Source organism: Cuculus canorus, chromosome 2 (genome assembly GCF_017976375.1).
Source record: "Cuculus canorus isolate bCucCan1 chromosome 2, bCucCan1.pri, whole genome shotgun sequence".
NCBI lineage: Eukaryota > Metazoa > Chordata > Aves > Cuculiformes > Cuculidae > Cuculus > Cuculus canorus.
This window is the reverse complement of record NC_071402.1, coordinates 155,489,176-155,510,188: the sequence shown is the minus strand read 5'-3', so window position 1 is coordinate 155,510,188 and position 21,013 is coordinate 155,489,176. Positions and strand designations below refer to the sequence as shown.

The following is a 21,013-nucleotide window of genomic DNA, read 5'->3' as shown; positions in this document are numbered from 1 at the left end:
AAACAAAAGTGATGTAAACCCCACACATATTTAGGACAAGAAATGAGGAACTGCCACAGAAATCTGTCATTTCATGGGAGCCTGAACAGCATCACCAAGTTAGACTGAGAGTGCCAAGAGGGCTGTTCCTGTTGTACAGATATCCGATTTTACAACTGCTTCCTCTGTTTCATAAGAATAGCTGGATGAAATCAGGAGAGATCTTCTTTCCTTTCCCTATGTTGGCCATACTTAAAACTGTTGTATTCTAGATTTTGAAGAAGCTGGCAAGTCTCACATGAACCCTGCTTGCCTTGAATTTCTCCTCCTGTGTCATGTTGCCAGTACTGATGAGCCGGACCCGTGGGTGGCTTCGTAGATATGGACAGCTCTTGGCTGCCTGTATACACCTTATGTATGTATAGATATACATGCCGCTTCTCCAGATCAGGAGTGCTTATTGCCTTTTGGAAAAAATGAACTTTTTGAGCTGCCCTGTATCAAAATTGTGGGGCCTTATTTGATCCAATTGGATTGTGTGTTTATTGGAATGAACTTCAATCTCTTCATCATGGCAGGGTCAAGGCAGGGAGACACATGGATCACTGGCTTTCCCCTTTCTTCTGCTACCTGATCCATCTTGTACTTAAGCTAGAGCGAGCTGCGTATGGTAGTTTTGGGGAAATTCCTATTTCTGAGCACACTAGGAACATGTTTTAGCATGCAGGAGATACAGCAGCGTGGTGGTGTGCATCACTAGTATTGCCACATGAAGTGTGCCCACCTCATTGCACATTAAATAGTTTGACATGAAACATTGAAATAAGGCCAGGTTATAACTTGGCTTTTTAGCTCTGTTACCATTGCTAGGGCAGGGCCTCCCAGAAATGTCTGGGCCTCCAGGAGTGGGAGGCAGACCTTGTGACTCTACAACTTGCTCTGCATGTTGCTTTTCACACAGCAGCTCTTAAAGGAGCTTTGTACCTCGTCCCCACTGCTGTCCATAGGAAGCCAGATCAGGAAATGGAAGGGCTGAATAGATGAATTTGTGGAATAAGTCCTGGTACATTTTTAGCTGCTGTTCAGTAGTGTGAAAAGTTGATTTTCAAGCCTACTGGGCAGGGTCCTTCCCTTATGGGAGATACAAGAGAAAAAAAAAGAAGCTCTGAATGAGCAGGGAAAACTTTAAAAAGTGGTATATGAGGTTAGGAAAGTAGCTTCCCTCTTGCTTTGACTATTGAAGAGCTGGAGTTTGTCAGAAGCCCTGGCTGCTTGGCAAACCCTCCTTGCCATAAATTGATATTATAGCAGTGACATGTGTTGGGGTTAATATGTGAAGCCTGTTTTGTAGGAGGAAGAAGTGGGGCTGTGAAGGTTGGAATGATTTTTCCAGGGAGGGCGAAGTCTAGTGCTTGAAGCACATTATCTGGCTGAAGGAGCTGAGATGTCTCAAAACTGTTTTTTAAGGTTTTGGTTTTAGCTGGAGCAGCTTCCCCGGCACTACGGTTCAGCTGATGTTACCTGAGCAATCCCGAGCCCAATTACAGACAGGGCAGAGAATGGATTAAGAGCGGCTCTGAAGACAGGGACTTGGGGGTGCTGGTGGATGAGAAGCAGAACACGAGCCAGCAATGTGTGCTTGCAGTCCAGAAAACCAGCTGTGTCCTGGGCTGCATCCAAAGAAGTGTGACCAGCAGGACAAGGGAGGTGATTTTGCCCCAATACTCTGCTCTCATGAGATCTCACCTGGAGTCCTGCATTCAGTTCTGGAGCCCTCAGCACAGGAAGGACATGGATCTGTTAGGGCAAGTTCAGAGGAGGCCACAAAGGAGATTAGAGGGCTGGAGCACCTCCCATATGAGAATGGTCTGTGAGAGTTTGGGTTGTTCAGCCTAGGAAAAAAAGGCTCCAGGGAGACCTTAGAGCAGCCTTCCAGTGTTTAAAGGGGGCCAACAGGAAAGCTGGGGAGGGACTCTGATTATTAGAGAGTGCTGGGATAGGATGTGAGGTAATGGTTTTAAGCTGAAAGAGGGGAGATTTAGATGAGATACTACGACATGATTTTTTCCTGTAAGGATGGTGAGGCACTGGCACAGGTTGTCCAGGGAAGTCATGGATGCCCCATCTCTGGAGATATTCAAGGCCATGCTAGAAGAGGCTTTGAGCAACCTGATCTAATGGAAGGTGTCCCTGCCCAATGGCAGGGGTGTTGGAATTGGGTGATCTTTAAGGTCTCTTCTGACCCAGACCATTCTATGATTCTGTGCTGGGCTGGAGGCGTGGTGATGAATTGGAGGTAAAATCTGAGGCAGACAGGATCTGTCATTGAACTGCACCTCCCTTTAACTGTTGTTAGGCTTGTAAACATGTGGGAAGAGAAGGAATTAATGAGAGTGCGAAACCATCAAAGACAAAGTTGGCACAGGAACAGAAAGTGTAAGCTGGACATAATTTGCTGAGATAAAAGAAAGTTGCAGGCGTTGTGATAACAGTGGCTGTGTGACAGACAGGAACGCAGTAAGTGATGTGACATACTGCTTGCTGTCTCGCTTCATGTCAGAGACTCACACTGAGTTTGCCAACGGTCTGCAACTCTTTCTTCGCTGCCTCAGCATCTTACCAGCCCCTGGAGCTATTCCGATAACTAAGATGACAGAGTGAATTTCAGGAAGATCTCCTGCAGCTTCCTTTGGTGAGCCTCCACTGTCTGAGCTGACATAGCAACTAAACCTAAGATTCATCAGATTTCTGAGTCATGGTTTCTCGGACCCCAAGCCCTCTACTTAAAGCAGCAGTCAACTTCTGCAGCATTGGAGGGCAAAAAATCAGGAGGAACTGTAAGGGCATCGTGGATCCCTCCGAAAGGTGTTTTATACTTTAGATAAAGTGCAGTGGGAGATTAATTTCTCATGCAGCCCTTACTGGCATTTCTCTTTGCCTGTGCCAGGAGCCTGGATGCAGTTCTTTCTCCCAAGAGATCTCTTCACTGAGCTGTGATGTGCCTGGATGTTGTGGACTGTGCCTGGAGAGAGCAAGTACTCGATGTACTTGTGTAGCTCATCTGGTTGGAAGCTGACAATCCTTTCCAATAGGCTTGTGCTACACACTCCTCTGCAAAGCCTCAGCCTGTCAGTCACTTCTCCCTTAGAAAGCTTTGCTTCACACTGCTTGAAAGAACCAAAAAGGGCTCTTTAAAATTTCTGATAACACTAGATTATTCATCTAACTTTTGCTAGATATTAAAGTGACAGTTAAAAAGCCCTTAAATTTTTCTACCTACCCAATCCTTATGAAGCTAGGGCTTTAAAAATTCTTTTGCCATTTGAGACTTGAAGTAAATCATGAGTTGCCATGTGTTGCTGGCATTTAGCTCCTGTGTTGAGGCCCTGATCTTTCACCACAGCCCAGCAGCCAGCAGAGCAGCTCATAGAAGAGGGTGGAAGCAGTTGCTGTGCTTCCCTGATCCTAGGCTATAAAGCGTGTCACTGGGCTGATCTCCTGCTGTAATTTATAGCAGCCTGGCTGCTGCCTCTGGTCCCGGCTGCCAGTATCCACGAGGGCCTGCTGAGAGGGCTGTGGATGAGCAGGGATGAAGCAAGCTGTGAACTTGGCCTTCTCTTCCCCATGCTTATGCCTGCCTCAGCAGGGAGGCTGGAGAGAGGAGCATGGGAGCTGCTTTGCCAGCTTTTTGCTATTGGAAGACCTTCAAGCTTTGGGAGATGTCCCGAGTCTAGCTCTGCAGAGTTAAGTGCAGCACTGTAAAAGGCAGTAATTGCATCTCACTCAAGAGTTTCAGACGTAAGGCTCATATCTCTGACATGAAAATGTGAAAACGTCCATGCATGAGGCTTTTCTGAGCAGGAACAGGGCATGTGCCAATGTACAGCATTTCTAAGAGAGTTGTCTTCAATGCCTTCTCCGTACTGAACACACTGATATTGGAGGGCATAAAAATACTACTCTGCTTACTCGCTTTAAGCCTAGTTTCCATTTGGCAGCTCTGTCTCAAATGGTAAAACTCTTGTTTATAGCCATCTATACCTAGGGGTGTTGGTCGACAGCAGCTGAACATGACCCAGCAGTGTGCTCAGGTGGCCAAGAAGGCCAGCAGCATCCTGGCTTGTGTCAGAAATGGTGTGGCCAGTAGATGCAGGGAAGTGATCGTTCCCCTATATTGGGCACTGGTGAGGCCACACCTTGAATCCTGTGTTCAGTTTTGGGCCCCTCATTACAAGAAAGGTGCTGGAACTGAGAAAGGGTCTGGAGCACAAGTGTTATGAGGAGCAGCTGAGGGACCTGGAATTGTTTAGTCTGGAGAAGTGGAGGCTGAGGGGAAACCTTATTGCCCTCTGCAACTACCTAAAAGGAGATTGTGGTGAGGTGGGTGTTGGTCTCTTCTCCCAAGAAACAAGTGATAGGAGGAGAGGAAATGGCCTCAAGTTGTGCCAGGAGAGGTTTAGATGGAATATTAGGAAAAATTTCTTTACTGAAGGAGTGGTGAAGCATTGGAAGAGGCTGCACAGGGAAGTGGTGGAGTCTCCATCCCTGGAAGTGTTAAAAAAGCACATAGACGCATCACTTTGGGGGGTGGTTTATTAGGCATGATGGTGTTGGTCTGACAGTTGGACTTGATGATCTTAGAGGTCTTTTCCAACTCTAATGGCTGTATGATTCTATTCTATGGTTCTATACACAAGGAAAAACTAAGAGGTGACACGGGTAACAGCAGATCATTGAGAGTGATGTTCGACAGGAGAGAGAGAACAGTGCTCATTTGATGCATAATGTCACAAATTGCTTCCTATTTAACTGTAAGTTGAGATTTGGCCTGGAAGTATTTTGCAAATTACTCAGAACAATGTCAACTCCAGCAATTGGTTGCATTCAGTATAAATGTTTTGAGTTATTCGTTACCATTAAGAAAATATAATAATTCTGATATCTTGCACCTTCTCGTTTTTTTAAATGAAACTTGGCAGGACCAACCACTCCTTCCTCGTGCCAAATTATGCACTGTAGAGTTCAGTCTGTGAAAATTTATTGCTACAGTTGATGTAAATTGCATCTAATGGGCAGATGACTCATGGCTGTGCTGACAGCCAGCGTTGCATCCTAAAGGCACATACGAGCAGGTTGGAAGCAAAGGAATAGTAAACAGCGCTTATCTCATTTCCCCCTTCATGTGACAGTTTTCTTCTCAGTGCTAGGCTGCAGAGGTCCTGGGGTGTCACTCTTTGCTCAGGTCGCTTGTGTTGCAGTTGCCTTAGATTATCTGAGCTGTTGCTCCCAGTGTAGGCTTTTGAACACAAGCCAAGTGAATTATTTTTGATTTCCAAGCAATATTAAGAGGATTGTTCAAAATGCAGTAACTTACCATGCTTCCTTGCTTTTCTTGCAAACACCACTTCTTTTAAGTTTTATTGCAAGTTCTGGGATTGCAGAGTTGCAGCTGTTTATTGACAGCGCTGCTTTCTCCATTACAGACCTTCCATTTACAGACCTTTCCATTATGGAAAGTCTTGCTTTTCCCCCTCAGCGTTGTCACTGCAACAACAACCGTTATATGACAGTGCCAAGGTCTGAGGGCCATGGGTGAAGGCAGATCTGATAATTTAGTGGGATTTTGGACTTAGGGGTACTGACTGATGAGAATCTCAATATGAGCCAGCAATGTGCGCTCACAGACCAGAAAGCCAACCATATCCTGAGCTGTATCAAAAGAAGCGTGACCAGCAGGTCGAGGGAGGGACTCTCCCCCTCTACTCGACTCTCATGAGACCTCACCTGGAGTCTTGTGCCTGCTTCTGGAATCGCTGACAAAAGAGGGATATGGAACTGTTGGAACTACTCCAGAGGAGGCCACGAAGATGATCTGGAGTCTGGAGCACCTCACATGTTAGGACAGGCTGAGAGAGTTAGGGTTGTTCAACCTGGAGAAGAGCAGGCTCTAGAGAGACCTTATAGCGACCTTCTAGTACCTGAAGGGGGCCTACAAGAAAGCTAGGGAGGTTCTTTTTAGAAGGGCATGTAGTGATAGGACAGTGGGGAATGGCTTTAAATTGGAAGGGGAAATATTTAGATTAGACGTTAGGAAGAAATTCTTCATTATGAGGGTGGTGAGGCACTGACATGGGTTGCCCAGGGAAGTTGTAGAGGCCTCTTCCCTGGACATGTTCAAGGCCAGTTGGGATGGTGCCTTGAGCAGCCTGATATAGTGGGAGGTGTCCCTGCCCATAGGTCAGGGACTTTAAGATCCCTTCCAACCCAAACCATTCTATGATTTTAAGGACCTGTGTAGGATTTTTATAGTGGGAACAAGCCATTAGGATACATTTCCTGTAATTACACCCTGCTCCAGTGAGAAATTAATTGTGGGATCTGGGGGAATACTGTACTTGAAACTGTAGAGCGTCATCTCATTGCCTTCCTGTGCTCCCAGGTCTCCTGTAGATGGATGCTTGGTTGTAATTTGTTGGATCAGAGATCAGTTTTGTTTATATAGCATCTAATGTGGATGGACCAGCCCAAGCCTGGAGGCATTAATGAGATGTAACTGGTGCGTTAGTGTTTGGTCGCACCGGGAAGCTCAACCAGTTTGAAAGGCAGATGAGGAAGGATTTCTGCCCTGCTGCAAAACCTTTCAAGGGTGATGTGGAGGATCCAGCTTTGCACTGGAGCGAGTCCAAGCCCCTCTTCCCATTCTGGTTGTGAAGTATTAGGTAGATAAAAGCATAGTTGTTATTTTGTGGAAGGGCTCTTGGAGGCTTTTGAAGGGAGGAAGATGACAGCTATGGAGCAGGAATGTCCAGGACTACAGTAGTAGTTTTTAAGCTATTGGCAAGAAAGAGTTTACTCCAGCCTTCTGTAAGTTCATTTAAAATGCGATATAATTACTTTTTATGCTACAGCCTAAAGCTCTTCCCATTTCCAATGTAGTAATTAAGCCACTAATTAAATGCACACCATTTATTCCAAATGTATCAGCCCAGGATATGGTCATTACCACGATAATAGGAAGTGCCTTCAAATTGTTATCCTTGGCAATAGCTGTATCCTGGAGTAACAAACTTCTCACCATTCAGCTTGGGAGTTTATATACATCTCCTGAGGAGACTAAACAGGAAAGCACCATTCCTCTCTCCCTTGACCCATGGCTTTAAATGCAATTGATTAATCTTAATGGTGGCTTTAAAGGAGGACATAGTTTTAAGATAACTGCCAATGACATCAGTATTCGTGAAAGAAAGGCATCTGTGTTCATGCAGTGTTATTGCTGCTCGTTGTTTGCCCCGTGCTCTTGCAGTGGGCGATGCACTGGAGTGAGGAATGGGAAAGCTAGGAGTTGTCTTTGTGGTACAGTAACTCCCAAATTGAGTTGGTGTGCCCAAACAGCTTGCTGTCATGTGCTTTGCTGCTCTGGGGTGGAGTGTACCACACTGGGGTGAGTAATGGCCTTGCAGAGGGTTGGTGTCTGGGAGGAAATGCCACATCAAGTGATGATTTAATTCCACAGCCTGGTTTGGATATTTGGCAGTGGCTGTCATTGGCCTCCTGGATTTCTTATTGTAGCAACGATTTGTTTTAATTTCTTGAGCCAGCTTGAAGCACCATATTTACTGACATTTTGTTTCTATCAAGTAAATATGTAAATTTTAATTAATCCCAGCAGAAGTTAAAAACATATCAAGCCTCTGCATTGGAGGGGGTTAAGGGACTGGAGGCCTTTGGCTCTTCTTTTCCTGTAGGTTTCCTATGAGTGCTTGTTTCATAACTGTTTGCACTCCAAGCCTGTCCAGCTTGCTCGGTTATTGTAGGATGGTTTGGTGGTATGGAACGTCGGCTGCTTTCTGGCCACTGTTGCTACGTCGCTGAGGTTTTGTGGACTCTGAAAAATGCAGAGATTGAGTCTTCATCCTTAGTTTCGTCCAAACGCTTCCCAGGCACTTTCTTCATTGCGATGTGTGCTCTGCCTGGAGGGCTTGGAGAGCTGTACATGCTGTTGTGCTGGCTGGGGAGGTTTGGAAAAGGTGCACAATACCACATGGCCCAGCCTTCTGGGGAAACACTTCAGCATCCTGCATGGCCTTGGAGTAGATGGAAGAGGAAATGACTGTTTCTTGTGTCCATCTTCAGCAAGAGGAACAATAACTTCAACCGGCAACCTTGGTGCTTGCTATTCCTTTCCCCATAATATGGAAATGGCAGGCAACTTTCCTGTGTCCAGGCTGCCACAGGGGAACTGATTGTTTGGGTAAACATTTCCAGTAGGGTTGAAGAGTTTGCTGAACAGCTGTGTTCCTTCTGAATTAGTGCTGGTGTGAGGAGGGGATTCTTGGAGATGGCTGCACCTGTGCCAAGTACATTTTGTGCCATGCGAGCCAGCTCCTTCCCTAGGATGCAGCAGACTTGGGCACTGCACTCTCGTGGCTCTGCATGCTCATGGGATTGGATCCCAAAGGCATCTACCTCAGTATTGCCTGAGAGTTTTCTCATAATGGACCAAGAACGCTTTGCAGGAGTGAAGGGATTAGTCTAAGTTTTATCTTTCAAGGCAATTAACTCTTTACAACTGAATTGTATTGGATTTGGCCAATGGATGCTAAGGCAGAGTAGCACAGCTACATGCATAGCATAGTATTTAATCCCTTCAGGTGTCTCAGTCTACTGAGAAGTCTCCATCTACCACAGTGCTGATGCTTTCTTGTCTGCAACAGCAGCTGTTAATGCAGGAAGAAAACAGAATAATGCTGCTTGGAGGGAAAGGTGACTTGCCTTGGAATATGTGTTTACCCATTTGGCCAATATAAACATGAGCCAGCAGTGTGCGCAGGTGGCCATGAAGCCCAACAGCATCCTGGCTTGTATCAGAAATGATGTGGCCAGCAGGAGAAGGGAAGGGAACTTCTCCTGTACTCAGCACTGGTGAGGCTGCATCTCGAATCCTGTGTTCATTTTGGGCCCCTCATTACAAGAAAGACATTGAGTTGGTAGAGCGTGTCCAGAGAAGGACAGCAGAGCTGGGGAAGGGTCTGAAGCAAAGGGGTTGTGGGAGTGGCTGAGGAAACTGGGGTTGTTTTGTCTGGAGAAGAGGAGGCTGAGGGAAGACCTTATTGCTCTCTACAACTGCTTGAAACGAGGTTGTGGTGAGGTGAGTGTTAATCTTTTTGCCCAAGATAGGAGAAGAGGAAATGGCCTCAAGTTGTGCCAGGAGAGGTTTGGGTAGGATATTAGGAAAAATTTCTTTACTGAAGGAGTGGTAAAGCACTGGAAGAGGCTGCGCAGGGAAGTGGTGGAATCTCCATCCCTGGAGAAGTTCAGCAAAATTTGTAGACCTGGCACTTTGGGACATGGTTTAGTAGGCACGGTGATGTTGATCTGATAGTTGGACTTGATAATCTTAGAGGTCTTTTCCAACCGATACGATTTTAAAATGAGCAGGCCTGGAGCTGACTGGCAGTGATTGTTTCACATTTGACTACTTACTTCAGCATCACTGTCACAGTGTCTTATTGCTTTGAATGCCACTCTGCTTTTAAGTCAGCTTCTCAAGGCTGTCTCATCATACAACTTCAGTATTTCCATGTGGATCTGTCTGAGTGTTCTTGCTCATTAAAGCAAAGTAGTGTTTTCCCGTACTTGCTCTTACACTTCCACTTCAAACAGGAATTAGGCTCCAAGGTGGTCACTGCTAGCAAGAGGTCTACGTTTGGCAGGACTTGAAATGCTTACTTGAAGGCTCAAGGCTGCTATTGGCCACAGTTTATTGTGAAAGTTATCTCTAGAGGGGCTGTCTTATGGACAGTCTTCGTTCACTTTTGTTCTGCTGGGGGAAAGCTTTGCCATGCTGATGTCCTAGTCTGGATATTGGGAAGCATCTAACAAATGGTAATGGTGGAGAGGATGTGTTTAAATTTATCCTGGCCTGGAACTGGCAGCGGCCCAGGCTCTGCTTCAGAAGAGCAAAGCCAGGAAGAAAGAGGTTTCCAGGGCTCGACTGGGGCTCTTTGGCCAGGCCATCACGCCAGTTCTGTTCTCATGATGCATGAGGGAGGAGAGAAAAAATAGCTTTTGACTTTTTTTTGTGTGTGTGAAAGGATTTGGATTATTTGTGGAAAACAGTGGAGAGAGAATCATCTTGGTTTGATGTTTTGTGGGTTTTTTTCCTTCTGTATTTCTTTTCTCTTCCATGCAGGTTGTTGCTGTTAAGGTGAGGTGTGTCATGAATTGCTATCTGTTCACTGGCATCTGTTGCCCAGGTAGTTGCCTTTCTTGAAAAAGCAGTCACATGTGCTCTGCGTCTGCAGGTTTCCCAGCCAGTGCACGCTTATGAGCCTTGCTGATCAACTGTAGAGGTGCTTCTCTTGGCTTTGTGTGGGAAGCAGCCTGGGAAAATAAGCTGTTGAGCTTCAAAGCATATTTGGAGTGGAAACAGTGTTCCCCTTGTTAACCTAAGAAACTGGAGCTGTTTCGGGTAGAAAGGAGATAACGCAGTAACTTGCACAGCACCTGCTGGATGTTCTTGTATTTGGGCAAAAAAAAATCAGGGAGGCTTTGTCACTGATGTTTTGACTTCACAGGACAGTTGAGTGGCCCCACTTTCCCATCCTCATCCCTTCTGTTGTACCAGCTCTGCTCACCTGAACCCTGGTAATGTGGTTCAGCTCATTAAACCAAGAGCAAATGTTCTGTCTGAATTTTTACTAGTGCGTGGGGCTAAACCGACTTTCTGAGGAAGCATGTGTGCTCCTCCAGGGCTGGGGAGAGTTAGGGTTGGTCAGCCTAGAGAAGAAAGGCTTATAAGCAGCCTTCCAGTACCTGAAAGGGGCCTACAAGGATGCTGGGGAGGGACAAGGGAATATAGTGATAGGATGAGGGGGAATGGCTTTAAATTGGAGGAGGAAGATTTAGATTAGACATTAGGAAGAAATTCTTCACAATAAGGATGGTGACGTACTGGCACAGGTTGCCGAGGGAAGCTGTGGATGCTTTCTTCCCTGAAGTGTTCAAGGCCAGGTTGGATGGGGCTTTGAGCAGCCTAGTCTGGTGGGAGGTGTCCCTGCTCATGGCAGGGGGTATGTGTTGGAACTGGATGATCTTTGAGGTACCTTCCAACCCAAACCATTCTGTGATTCTTATTCAATAACTTGGGGCTGGGAAAGAAAAAGATGCATTCATCCTTAGTGAGACTAGATCAGCTTGCCATCTGTTGAAGTTAAGAGTGGTGTTCAGTTTGGTTTTCATGTTTTTAGCTAACTTAACAACTTGGGACAAATAATTTTTTTTTGTAGTTTTAAGGGTGTCTCAACTTTTTTTTTTTTTTGTGCATAGTGGTTAAAATGCGGCTAACTATAAATCATACAAATTACCACTTTGCTGTAGCTGAAGTTACAATTGGTGTTAAGTTCCTACTGTTTCTGCATGATTGGAAGCAGGAGGTGCTAATACGAGAAACAAAATATAAGAAATAATAACCTTTTAATGTATTTTTGTTGGCTGATGGAAAGATTTAATGACTTCCACTTATTGTTGTATTATCTTTCTGCAGGGATGTGAAAGCAGGAAATATTCTTCTTGGAGAAGATGGCTCAGTGCAAATTGCAGGTAACTTTCCTGGTAGCTTTGAATAAACTTCGGGCCTGTGTATCTGAAGAGGTGGTTTAATGATCAGGAATCATCGAATGGTTTGGGTTACCAAGGCAGTTTGAAGATCATCCAGTTCCAGCCTACCCCTGCTATGGGCAGGGACATCTTCCACTTGATCAGTTTGCTTAAAGCCCCATCCCACCTTTCCTTGAATACCTACATAAAATGTTAGCTTCAAGAAGCCCCACAGTTCTTAAACAAATGAACAAAACAAAGCTAACAACACCAAAGAACCCAACAATAAACAAACCACAAACCAAACAAAACGAGTCCCAGCCCAGAGTTTATTGCATCCTCTTGCTTAAAATACCATACTTGGGAATGATGACAATCAGCACAAATAAATCCTTCGCCTGTTGGGTGCTCAGAATCAATAGATTAGATAAAATTCTTGGCATAAACTCTTTGGATTTGTAAAATGACAAGTTCATAAACTTGGAAGTGGACTGCACAGACCTCACTGATTTATCATGGATGTATAAGATGGTTTTCCAAAGGACTGAACAGCAGATAGGTTTGTCAGAAGGAAATGGGTATGTCTGATGGGAAAAGTCACTTGCAACTTTGCCTTAACCAAAGATCTGCTGGTCAAACTGCTCATGCAAATGCTCCCTAGTCTGCTTCAGTTGAACCAAGTGGCGGAGTCCACGTTTAACTGACTGCCCTAACCCAGTCCAAACTGGGGTGAACTGGAAGTCTTGGAAGCAGTCGTGCAAGCTGAGGGACAGTGTAGGGAAGACTTTTAAGACAGTTGCTTTAGCTAATACAGATGTGCCCAGAAGAGATGTCTGTTGTAGTCGCTGTTGTCACCAGCTGCATCAACACAGGTATATGTTGGAAATAGTCCTTGATGTGGATAGATTGTAGGTCTGTTGGAAAAAGGTGATGTGTGGTCCCTTCCGTTCTGCTCTTCTGGTCTTTTATATCATACCTGTTCCTACAGACTTCACTCTTCTTCCCAGAAATAACGAATTATTATTTTATTATTGTAGACTACTAAGACAAGATTTTTGGAGATTGCATTTAGAACCTGTAAGAATGTTTTTCCTCTTCTTCCTAGTGTGCCATTTTCCTATCCTGAGTACACAAGATACTCAAATTGACAGGCAGAGTCCTCTCTGTCCTGCCCCTCAGGACTGTTGTCTTCCCATAAATCTTGTGGTGCCTTTTGGGTCCTTGTGCCACTTCTAGGTAGAAGACAGAGCTCACATCTGGTTCTGCTGTCTTAGCAAGCATCCTTGTCCATACTTGATTTTTTCAGTCCCATATTTAATTGGGAAGCTGTTAGAGCAAGTCCAGAGGAGGCCATGAAGATGATCAGAAGGCTTGAACACCCCCGATATGAGAAGAGGTTGAGAGAGTTGGGCTTGTTCAGCTTATGGAATGGAAGGAGGAGACCTTATAGAGCCTTCTGGTACTTCAAGGGAGCCTGCAGAAAAGCTGGGGAGAGGCTTCTTATCAGAGAGTGCAAGGATGGGATAAGAGGGAAAGGTTTTAAGCTGCAAGAGGGGAGACTTAGATTAGATATTAGGAAGAAATTCTGCACTCTGAGGGTGGGGAGGCACTGACACAGGTTGCCCAGAGAAGTTGTAGATGCCCCATCCCTAGAGATGTTCAAAGCCAGGTTGGATGAGGCTTTGAGCAACCTGATCCAGTGGAATGTGTCCCTGCCCATGGCAGAAGGTTTGGAACTCGATGATCTTTAAGTTCCTTTCCAACCCAACTCATTCTATGATATCTGTTTGTGATAAGAATCTCTTTCTTAACATCTTGTCCTGCTGGTGGAGGCACAACAGTGGGTCAAGTGGGTGTGCTGGGGTGGGACAGGGATAGACAGGGCTTTGCAGTGTGGCAACGGCTCTCCTGTCAGACAGAAGCACATGTCGCACTGCACAGTGCTTAGGGGTATGGACTCCTTTGGTTTATTTATGCTTCGATTTTCATCTTGGAAGGAAAGGTGTAGAGTCAGAAAGCATTGCAGTGCCCAGTTTTTTATAGAAAGCTCATCTCCCTCTGCACAAGCATGCAAGCCCTTGTACAGAAGGACATAACACCTAATATAGAACTTTTGTTTAAAACCTGAAGTTGCTTTGTTTCCCTTTCAAGTCTCCTAGTGCTATTAATGCCGCCTGCTGTTATATTTCTAATGAAGTGTAAATAATTCATCCCAGGTGGCAGCTGATGGAAGGGAGGGTGTGGCTCCTAAAATGCTCAAAGGAGCAAACTTTATACAGCAGAAGCCTACAGTTTTTTCGGTAATGGTGCCAAGATGTAACAATTTGGATTTGTAATTGCATGGAGCTTTAGATCATTTTCTGGGAGAGGCTGCAAATGGCTGTTCCATTAGAGCAATGCACTATTACTGCAAGCCTTTTTGCCAGCCTACAGGAAAGCTTCTTGCATTTCTCTTCCACAGAGTGCAAGGTCTTGACTTTTTTAAATGAACACTCACTTGTAATAGGTGTATTTTTTCTGCTGAATAATTTTCATTTGGTAAGTAGTTTTAAGGTTGACTTGTCTTAGTTGTAAGAATTTCAGATGGTTTACTTGGCCTTGTCACTCATACATATTCCCTTGGACCGAGCTGTCTGCGAGTGGTTTCTGTGTGCAACATTTAAATGATGAAATCCATCCCTCTGCGTATCCTGTGAAAGCGACATTGCGAGATGTGCAAAGTTCCCTCTTTACAAATTCTTACTTTGAACATGCAAAAGGACTAATGCTGTAACCTTTGAGACACAGCAGGGCGACTAAACTCAACCAAGGTCAGCAAGTTCACCGCAGTGGCAGGAAGCACTTTTCTTTTCTGCAAAGGCAGCTGATGACTTGAAAGAAACAAAAATAAATGAATGAGTGAATGCTAGCAAAGAGTCTGACCTGGTCATAACATCGGATTTTGTTTCTGTGGGAATTTCTGACACTTAAGCTTCCTTTCCTCCTGACCTGGGATGAAATAGCAAAATTTCTCGTGAATTTTTTGAGGAGGAAAAAATGCTGGAAGCAAACCAATCCCAATAAAGTGAGTTTTGTTTCAATGAGATCAAAGCATTTACCTTTGAAAATAATATTAATGCATATTATGAATAATTTTGTTGATATTTGAGTGCTGGATGACATCGCTGCGTTCCCATGAAACAAACTGTTCAAGTTTCGCTGGAAAGTTACACCAGGATGAAAAAAAAGATTGATCGGGTGTGGAATGAAGCCTGAGGGTTAGAGTGAATGGGGCACCTCCCTTAAAGGAGCTGGTTTGGTGTATGTAAAAATGCAAATAATGTAGCAGGAAAGAATGACTTCAATTCTTTTATAATGACTCCTTTCCCTTGTGCTACCCCTGTGTCAAGACTGCCCGTGAACATTTGTTAAGAAGGTCTTTTTCAGCATCTGGCCTTTGCACCCTCATGTTCCTGTGTTTCCTGCTGCTTGACACATTTTGTGTTTCTTGTCTCAGCAGAAATGTGAATCCTAAATGTAAATGGAAGGAATGTAAATCTCGAACTGGAAATGCTTTGGGAAAAAAAAAGAAAGCTTCTTTTAAGTTTATAAAAAACACAAAACCCCACTGCTGGGCTGAACCTCCACAACGTGTTGGTGAATTTAGTTACTTGGGAAACTTTCACTCTATAGAATTCATGGCAGTAATTCTGCTGCAGATTACACAGCGTTAACCAGGGAAAACTAAAAGCATATTTAATTATTTTGGCCTGTGCAGTTCTGTTAAGGAGGAAGAAGAAACACAACTTAAAGAATCATAGAATGGTTTGTGTTGGAAGAGACCTCGAAGATCGTGCAGTTCCAAGCCCCCTGCCATGGACAGGGACACCTTCCACTGGATCAGGTTGCTCAAACCTCATCCCACCTGCCTAGAACGCTTCCAGGGATGGGACTTTCATGACTTCTCTGGGCAACCCATGCCAGTGCCTCACCACCCTCGCTGTGAAGCATTTCTTTCTCATATCTAGTCTAAATCTCCCATCTTTCAGCTTAAAACTGTTACCCCTCATCCTGTGTTGAGGACTTCAGAGCTGGATGCAAGACTCCAGGTGACATCTCAAAAAAGGAGAGTAGAGGGGCAGAATCACCTCCCTTGTCCTGCTGGCCACACTTCTGATGCAGCCTAGGATAGAGTTGGCTTTCAGGGCTCTGAGTGCGCATTGCTGGCTCATGTTGAGCTTCTCAACCACCAGCACCCCATGTTCTTCTCCTCAGGGCTGCTCTCAATCCATTCTCCACCCACCCTGTAATTGTGCTTGGGATTGCCCTGACCCAGGTGCAGGACCTTGCGCTTGGCCTTGTTGAATTTTGAGGTTCACACAGGCCCACCTCTCAAGCTTGTCAAGGCCCCTCTGGATGGAATACCTTCCCTACAGCGTGTCAACCTTGAGGAAGGTTCCTGTGCCTGGTGTTGAACACCTCCAGGGATGGGACATCCACCACTTCTCTGGGCAACCGATATTTCTCAGGTTCTGTCTGTAACTCCAGATTGGTGGCTGCGTGTTGGATGTGAAAGCTGCTGTTAGGAGCACTGTGAGCTGAGGTGGGCACAGGTAAAGCACTGGAGGAGGAATCTGTGAGCTAGGGGCATATACTGGAAATACAAATTCTAAACATCCCTCTAATGGCCTGCGCAAATGCCCAGCTTCAGACTCCTCCCTGGGTCCTGAGACTTGGTATTTTTACTCCTGACTCTGTCTGTTTTTAACTGTGTAACTCCTTTTGCTCTCAAAATATGCATGCACTGAGCTAAGGCATAAAATTGCCGTTAGTGGATCAACTTGACCAGTGAGACCTAAACTCAGTCTCTTTGCTTCTATTGTAACATCTGCTTTTTTTGGTTTTTTTTGGTTTTTTTTTTTTTTTTTCCCCAAGGACACTGGTTTGGGCTTGTGGTTTGGTACCAAGTTTTTGGAGTCTGTTAGAATTCAGAGAGTATCGCTTTCTCAGTTTGAAGTGTTTTCCTGCACATTTGTCTTCTGGAGAGAGCAGGGCTCTTTCCCAGATACCGTTGTTCTGGGCCGTGCTGACGGTGGTTGCAATGTAAATAGAGATAGCCGCAGTCTTTTGTGTTCCAGCCTTTCCATGGCAATTGTTGTATGTTTTTTTTTTTTTCAATCAGAGGGTAAAAACTCTTTCCCCTGGCGTTTACTGGTTCCTGGAGCCTGAAAGTTGCATGGGTAAACCCATTCTTTGTTAGCATAAGCTCTGTCATCATCAGTATTTCTGTACAAACCAGCGGTCAGTTCTCACAGTAAGCATGGGTTAATGTCCTTCCGTTTACTTAACTGTGCAGGCCCTATAAATTATTGTGAAATGAAGTGAGAGTCTTGATAGACTGGGAAGGGACAGGAGAGGTTGAGAGGGTGTTGAGGGCAGCTTTCCCAGGGCTGGGACTTAGAATCATAGAATGGTTTCAGTTGGAAGGGACCTTAACCCTCTTGCCATGGGCACGGACACCTTCCACTGGATGAGGTTGCTCAAAGCCCTGTCCAGCCTGGCCTCGAACACCTCCAGGGATGGGGCATCCACAACTTCTCTAGGCAACCTGTGCCAGTGCCTCACCACCCTCACAGGAAAACATTTCTTCCCAACATCTAATCCAAATCTCCCCTCTTTCAGCTTAAAACTATTACCCCTCATCCTATCCCTGCACTCCCTGATCAAAAACCCCTCCCCAGCTTTCCTGGAAGCCCCCTTTAAGTACTGGAAAGCTTCTCTAGGGTCTCCACGGAGCCTTCCCTTCTCTAGGCTAAACAAGCCCAACTCGCTCAGTGTGAGCCATGCTGCAACCATGGCATGATATTCGCATCCTACTGAGGCTGAGTGAAGGCTAAGTCTTTTTTCCCCTGATCTTATCCTCTGGGATATTAAATAATGCTGTCACCTACCCCTCCATGATTGAATGTGAAGAAGGAAGGGTCTGCTGAAGGCTTAGGCACGTGTCCCTCCACGTGTGGGAATTTTCTGTTGCAGGGACAATGCCATGCTATCTTCAGGTTTTAAAAGCAGTTGAGATTATTAACATGTTCTCCAAGGGGTGCTCAGTGTGGCTGCTGTGTCCCGGGCAAGCCGTTGTGCCAAGTGGTTGAAGTAGATTGAGATTTCACCAAGTCGTTCAGGACTTGCTAATTGATACTGGGCAAACTGCCTAACCCCTCTCTCTTTATCTATTTATAAAACGGGGATAGTTAAGGCCAGGCAAAACTTGTGTAACTGAATTTGTGTAACTTTCCACAAATCCATGCCAGCTTGTCACTGGTTCACTGTGTTCCTGACTGCTCTTAATGCATTGTACTAAAATAGCGCTCCACATAAACACCAAGCTAAGATGCAGGCAGTGTCAGTCCCCCAATTTCCCTTAGGAAGCTCTAACTTGAGGAGATTAAATTGCTTTAACAAGGGGCAAGGCATGAATCTAACTTGAGGGTAGCAGTGCCAATTGCAGGGCCGACTGGAGCAGCCAAAGCTGTATCATGGACACCTCTGAGCCTCTTCTCCCTTTCAAAAGAAAGGCAAAAGCATTTTTCTCTACAGTTGGTGTAGAATTCTGGTGTCTCCCTGCAGCAGTGTGGTGTGCAGTAACTTGCTTTTTGTGCCCCCCGTGATATCTGCATTTCCTGAAGAGATGTTGTGCTATTTGGTTGTTGAAACCACTCATAAACTTCTCCAAGGGTGATGGCTTCACCCGTCCTGAGCTTTGTCATCTTCGAGTTACTTTGTCCAGTATTAACATATCTTTATTAGCGTGCTCTTGGGGCTTGGTTTCAGATGTGATCTTTATTTTTACTCAACAAAGGGATTTCGTACATCTTTTATGCACCTTGACGTTATTGCAAGAAGGCTAAACTTGTGATGCATATAGAAATAAAACTGCCATTCTTTGTCTGAATTGATCAGAAATATATGTGACGGTGGCAATCTACCTTTCCAAACGAGAATTTGGGAGGATAAGGGTGTATTTATAGCTCCAATACCACTCTATAGGCATATAGTCTTTAGAGGAAAGAAGTTTTTGATTATGCTTCTTCATTAATCTTCTTTGTCTCTGATGTCTTATTACCCCACTGCATTTGCAGCATAAAATTGCTATTTAGCATTGCCTTCCTCTTTTTCTTACCAGACCTTATTCATCTTCAGTGCTCTGTGAGGGTTGCAGAAAAGCACTAAGTACAATTGCGGATACATTCTGATGGTGAACAACTGAACAAGAAGAAAGGCAACCAGTGAAAAAGGCACTTAGTACTGTCTTATGAAATATGTTTGTTTTTGCTTGAGGAGGAATTTATATATCTCAGCTATCCAAGTTTAAAAGCAGCTCTGAGTAGTTTCAAGTCAAGATTGGTTTATTCTGTTGTTCTACCCCCACTGAAGTTGGGAGCTGCTGTTTTAGGGTCTGATCCAAATCCATCAAATTTTTAGGAGCCTTTCTGATGTCAGTAGGCTTTGATTGAGGTTTATAGAATCATTAAAGCTGGAAAAGAACTCTGAGATAGTCAAGTCCAGCTTGTCAGCAGACCACCACTGTGCCGACTAAACCTTGTCCCAAAGTAATTACTGCAAAGTCTTCTTTCCCTTATGGCAGCTTCCTACGGTAGCAGGACTTTAGCTTTGTAGGGTGGAGGTAATGTTACAATATGAGATGGCCAAGGAGAGGTGATTTTTGATGGCTGACTTCTAGATTTGGATAAACCAGTCTAGCTGTGGATGCTGTAGAAATCCGTCTTCTCAAGGTACACAGCAACAACGGTGGCTGTTGTGATGTGGTCCCACCAGAGCATTCTTGCATTGGAGAGTTGTTTAGAGTGGGTCTTTACTTTTGCGATGTGGAACAATAAGAGGAGATTTTCCTTTCAACTTTTGCATTTCCTCAGTGGCCATAGTAGTTTTCAAGTTTGAGAACTTGGATATCATAGCAGGAATTGTTGCCTAATACCATGCTTTTTCAAACCCTAGCCTGCAGCTTCATCGCAACTGGTAGAGTGTTTTGTAGGCTCTGTGGTTTGCAACACATGAGGTTTCCACTGAAAAAGACAAGGTTGGCCATATTTTCTGCAGAACCTGAATCAGCAGAGTTGTCATTTCCAAATTTTTTTTTCTGTGATATTAGAGTCTGGAGGTACATTTTTTAATTTTTTTAAGTTGTCTTTGGTTTATATCATTGAAACAGGTCCAACAGATGAATCTTTTCTACATTGATTCAGAAAATTATTTTAAAAAAATGATCCTACCACTTGCATCCAGACATTCTGGAGACTATTATTTGCTTGCTAGCAGCTGGAAGTCTGCAGGTTTTGGGCTCTTTTGGAACATCTAACAGTCATAGGATTCCCAGTGGTGGCGGTTACTGGTATTGCAAGCCAGGTTCAAACATTCCAAGTCCTCCCTATTTCTGGTGATGCAGCCCTTGCCAATTATCACCATATATACCAATATAAAGTACAAGCTGCCAAAGGAGACTACAAATGGAAATACTTCTGAGTTACTGTACCTCTCACCTTTCATGACATTCCCCATTTCATAGAATCATAGAATGGTTTGAGCTGCAAGAGACATTAAATATCATCCAGTTCTGACCCCCCTGCCATGGGCAAAGACACCTTCCACTGGATCAGGTCAAAGCCTCACCCAACCTGGCCTTGAACACCTCCAGGGATGGAGCAGCCACAACTTCCCTGGGCAACCTGTGCCGGTGCCTCAGAACGCTCATAATGAATAATTTTTTTCCTAGTGTCTAATCTAAATTTTCCCCCTTCCAATTTAAAGCCATTCGCCCTCATCCTATCACCACATGGCCTCGTAAGAAGTCCCTCCCCCGGTTTCTTGTAGGCCCCCTTCAGGTAGTGGAAGGCTGCTGTAACATCTCCCCTCAGCCTTTTCTTCTCCAGGCTGAACAACCCTAACTCTCTCAGCCTGACCTCATATGGGAGGTGCTCCAGACCTCGAATCATCTTTGTGGCCTCCTCTGGACTCATTCCAACAGTTCCATATCCTTCTTTTGTTGAGGATTCCAGAAGTGGACACAGTACTTCAGGTGGGGTCTCATGAGAGTGAAGTAGAGGGGAGAATCCCCTCTATTTACCTGCTGGCCACGCTTCTTTTGATGCAGCCCAGGATACAGTTGGTTTTCTGGGCTCTGAGTGCACATTGCTGCCTCATATTGAGCTTCTCATCAACCAGCACCCCAAGTCCTTCTGTGCAGGGCTGCTCTCCATCACATTATCTCCCATCCTGTATTGAAACTGCAGAATGCCCTGACCCAGGTGCAGGACCTTGCACTTGGCCTTGTTGAACCTCCTAAAGTTCACACAGACCCACTTCTCCAGCTTGTCCAGTCCCTCTGGTTTACATCCTGTCATTTCTAGACTTAAATTCAATTGCAATAATCTGGTTCTGT

General features: G+C 44.9%; 1 protein-coding gene across 1 annotated transcript in view; it reads left to right on the top strand.

The window, feature by feature from the left end:
* Positions 1–21,013, top strand: part of OXSR1 (oxidative stress responsive kinase 1) — a 104,168-nt gene that overhangs the window by 54,971 nt on the left and 28,184 nt on the right. Inside the window, exon 5 of the mRNA XM_009558289.2 lies at positions 11,525–11,580. Coding sequence (XP_009556584.2) covers positions 11,525–11,580 — 56 coding nt within the window. The remainder of the gene's footprint in view (positions 1–11,524; positions 11,581–21,013) is intronic.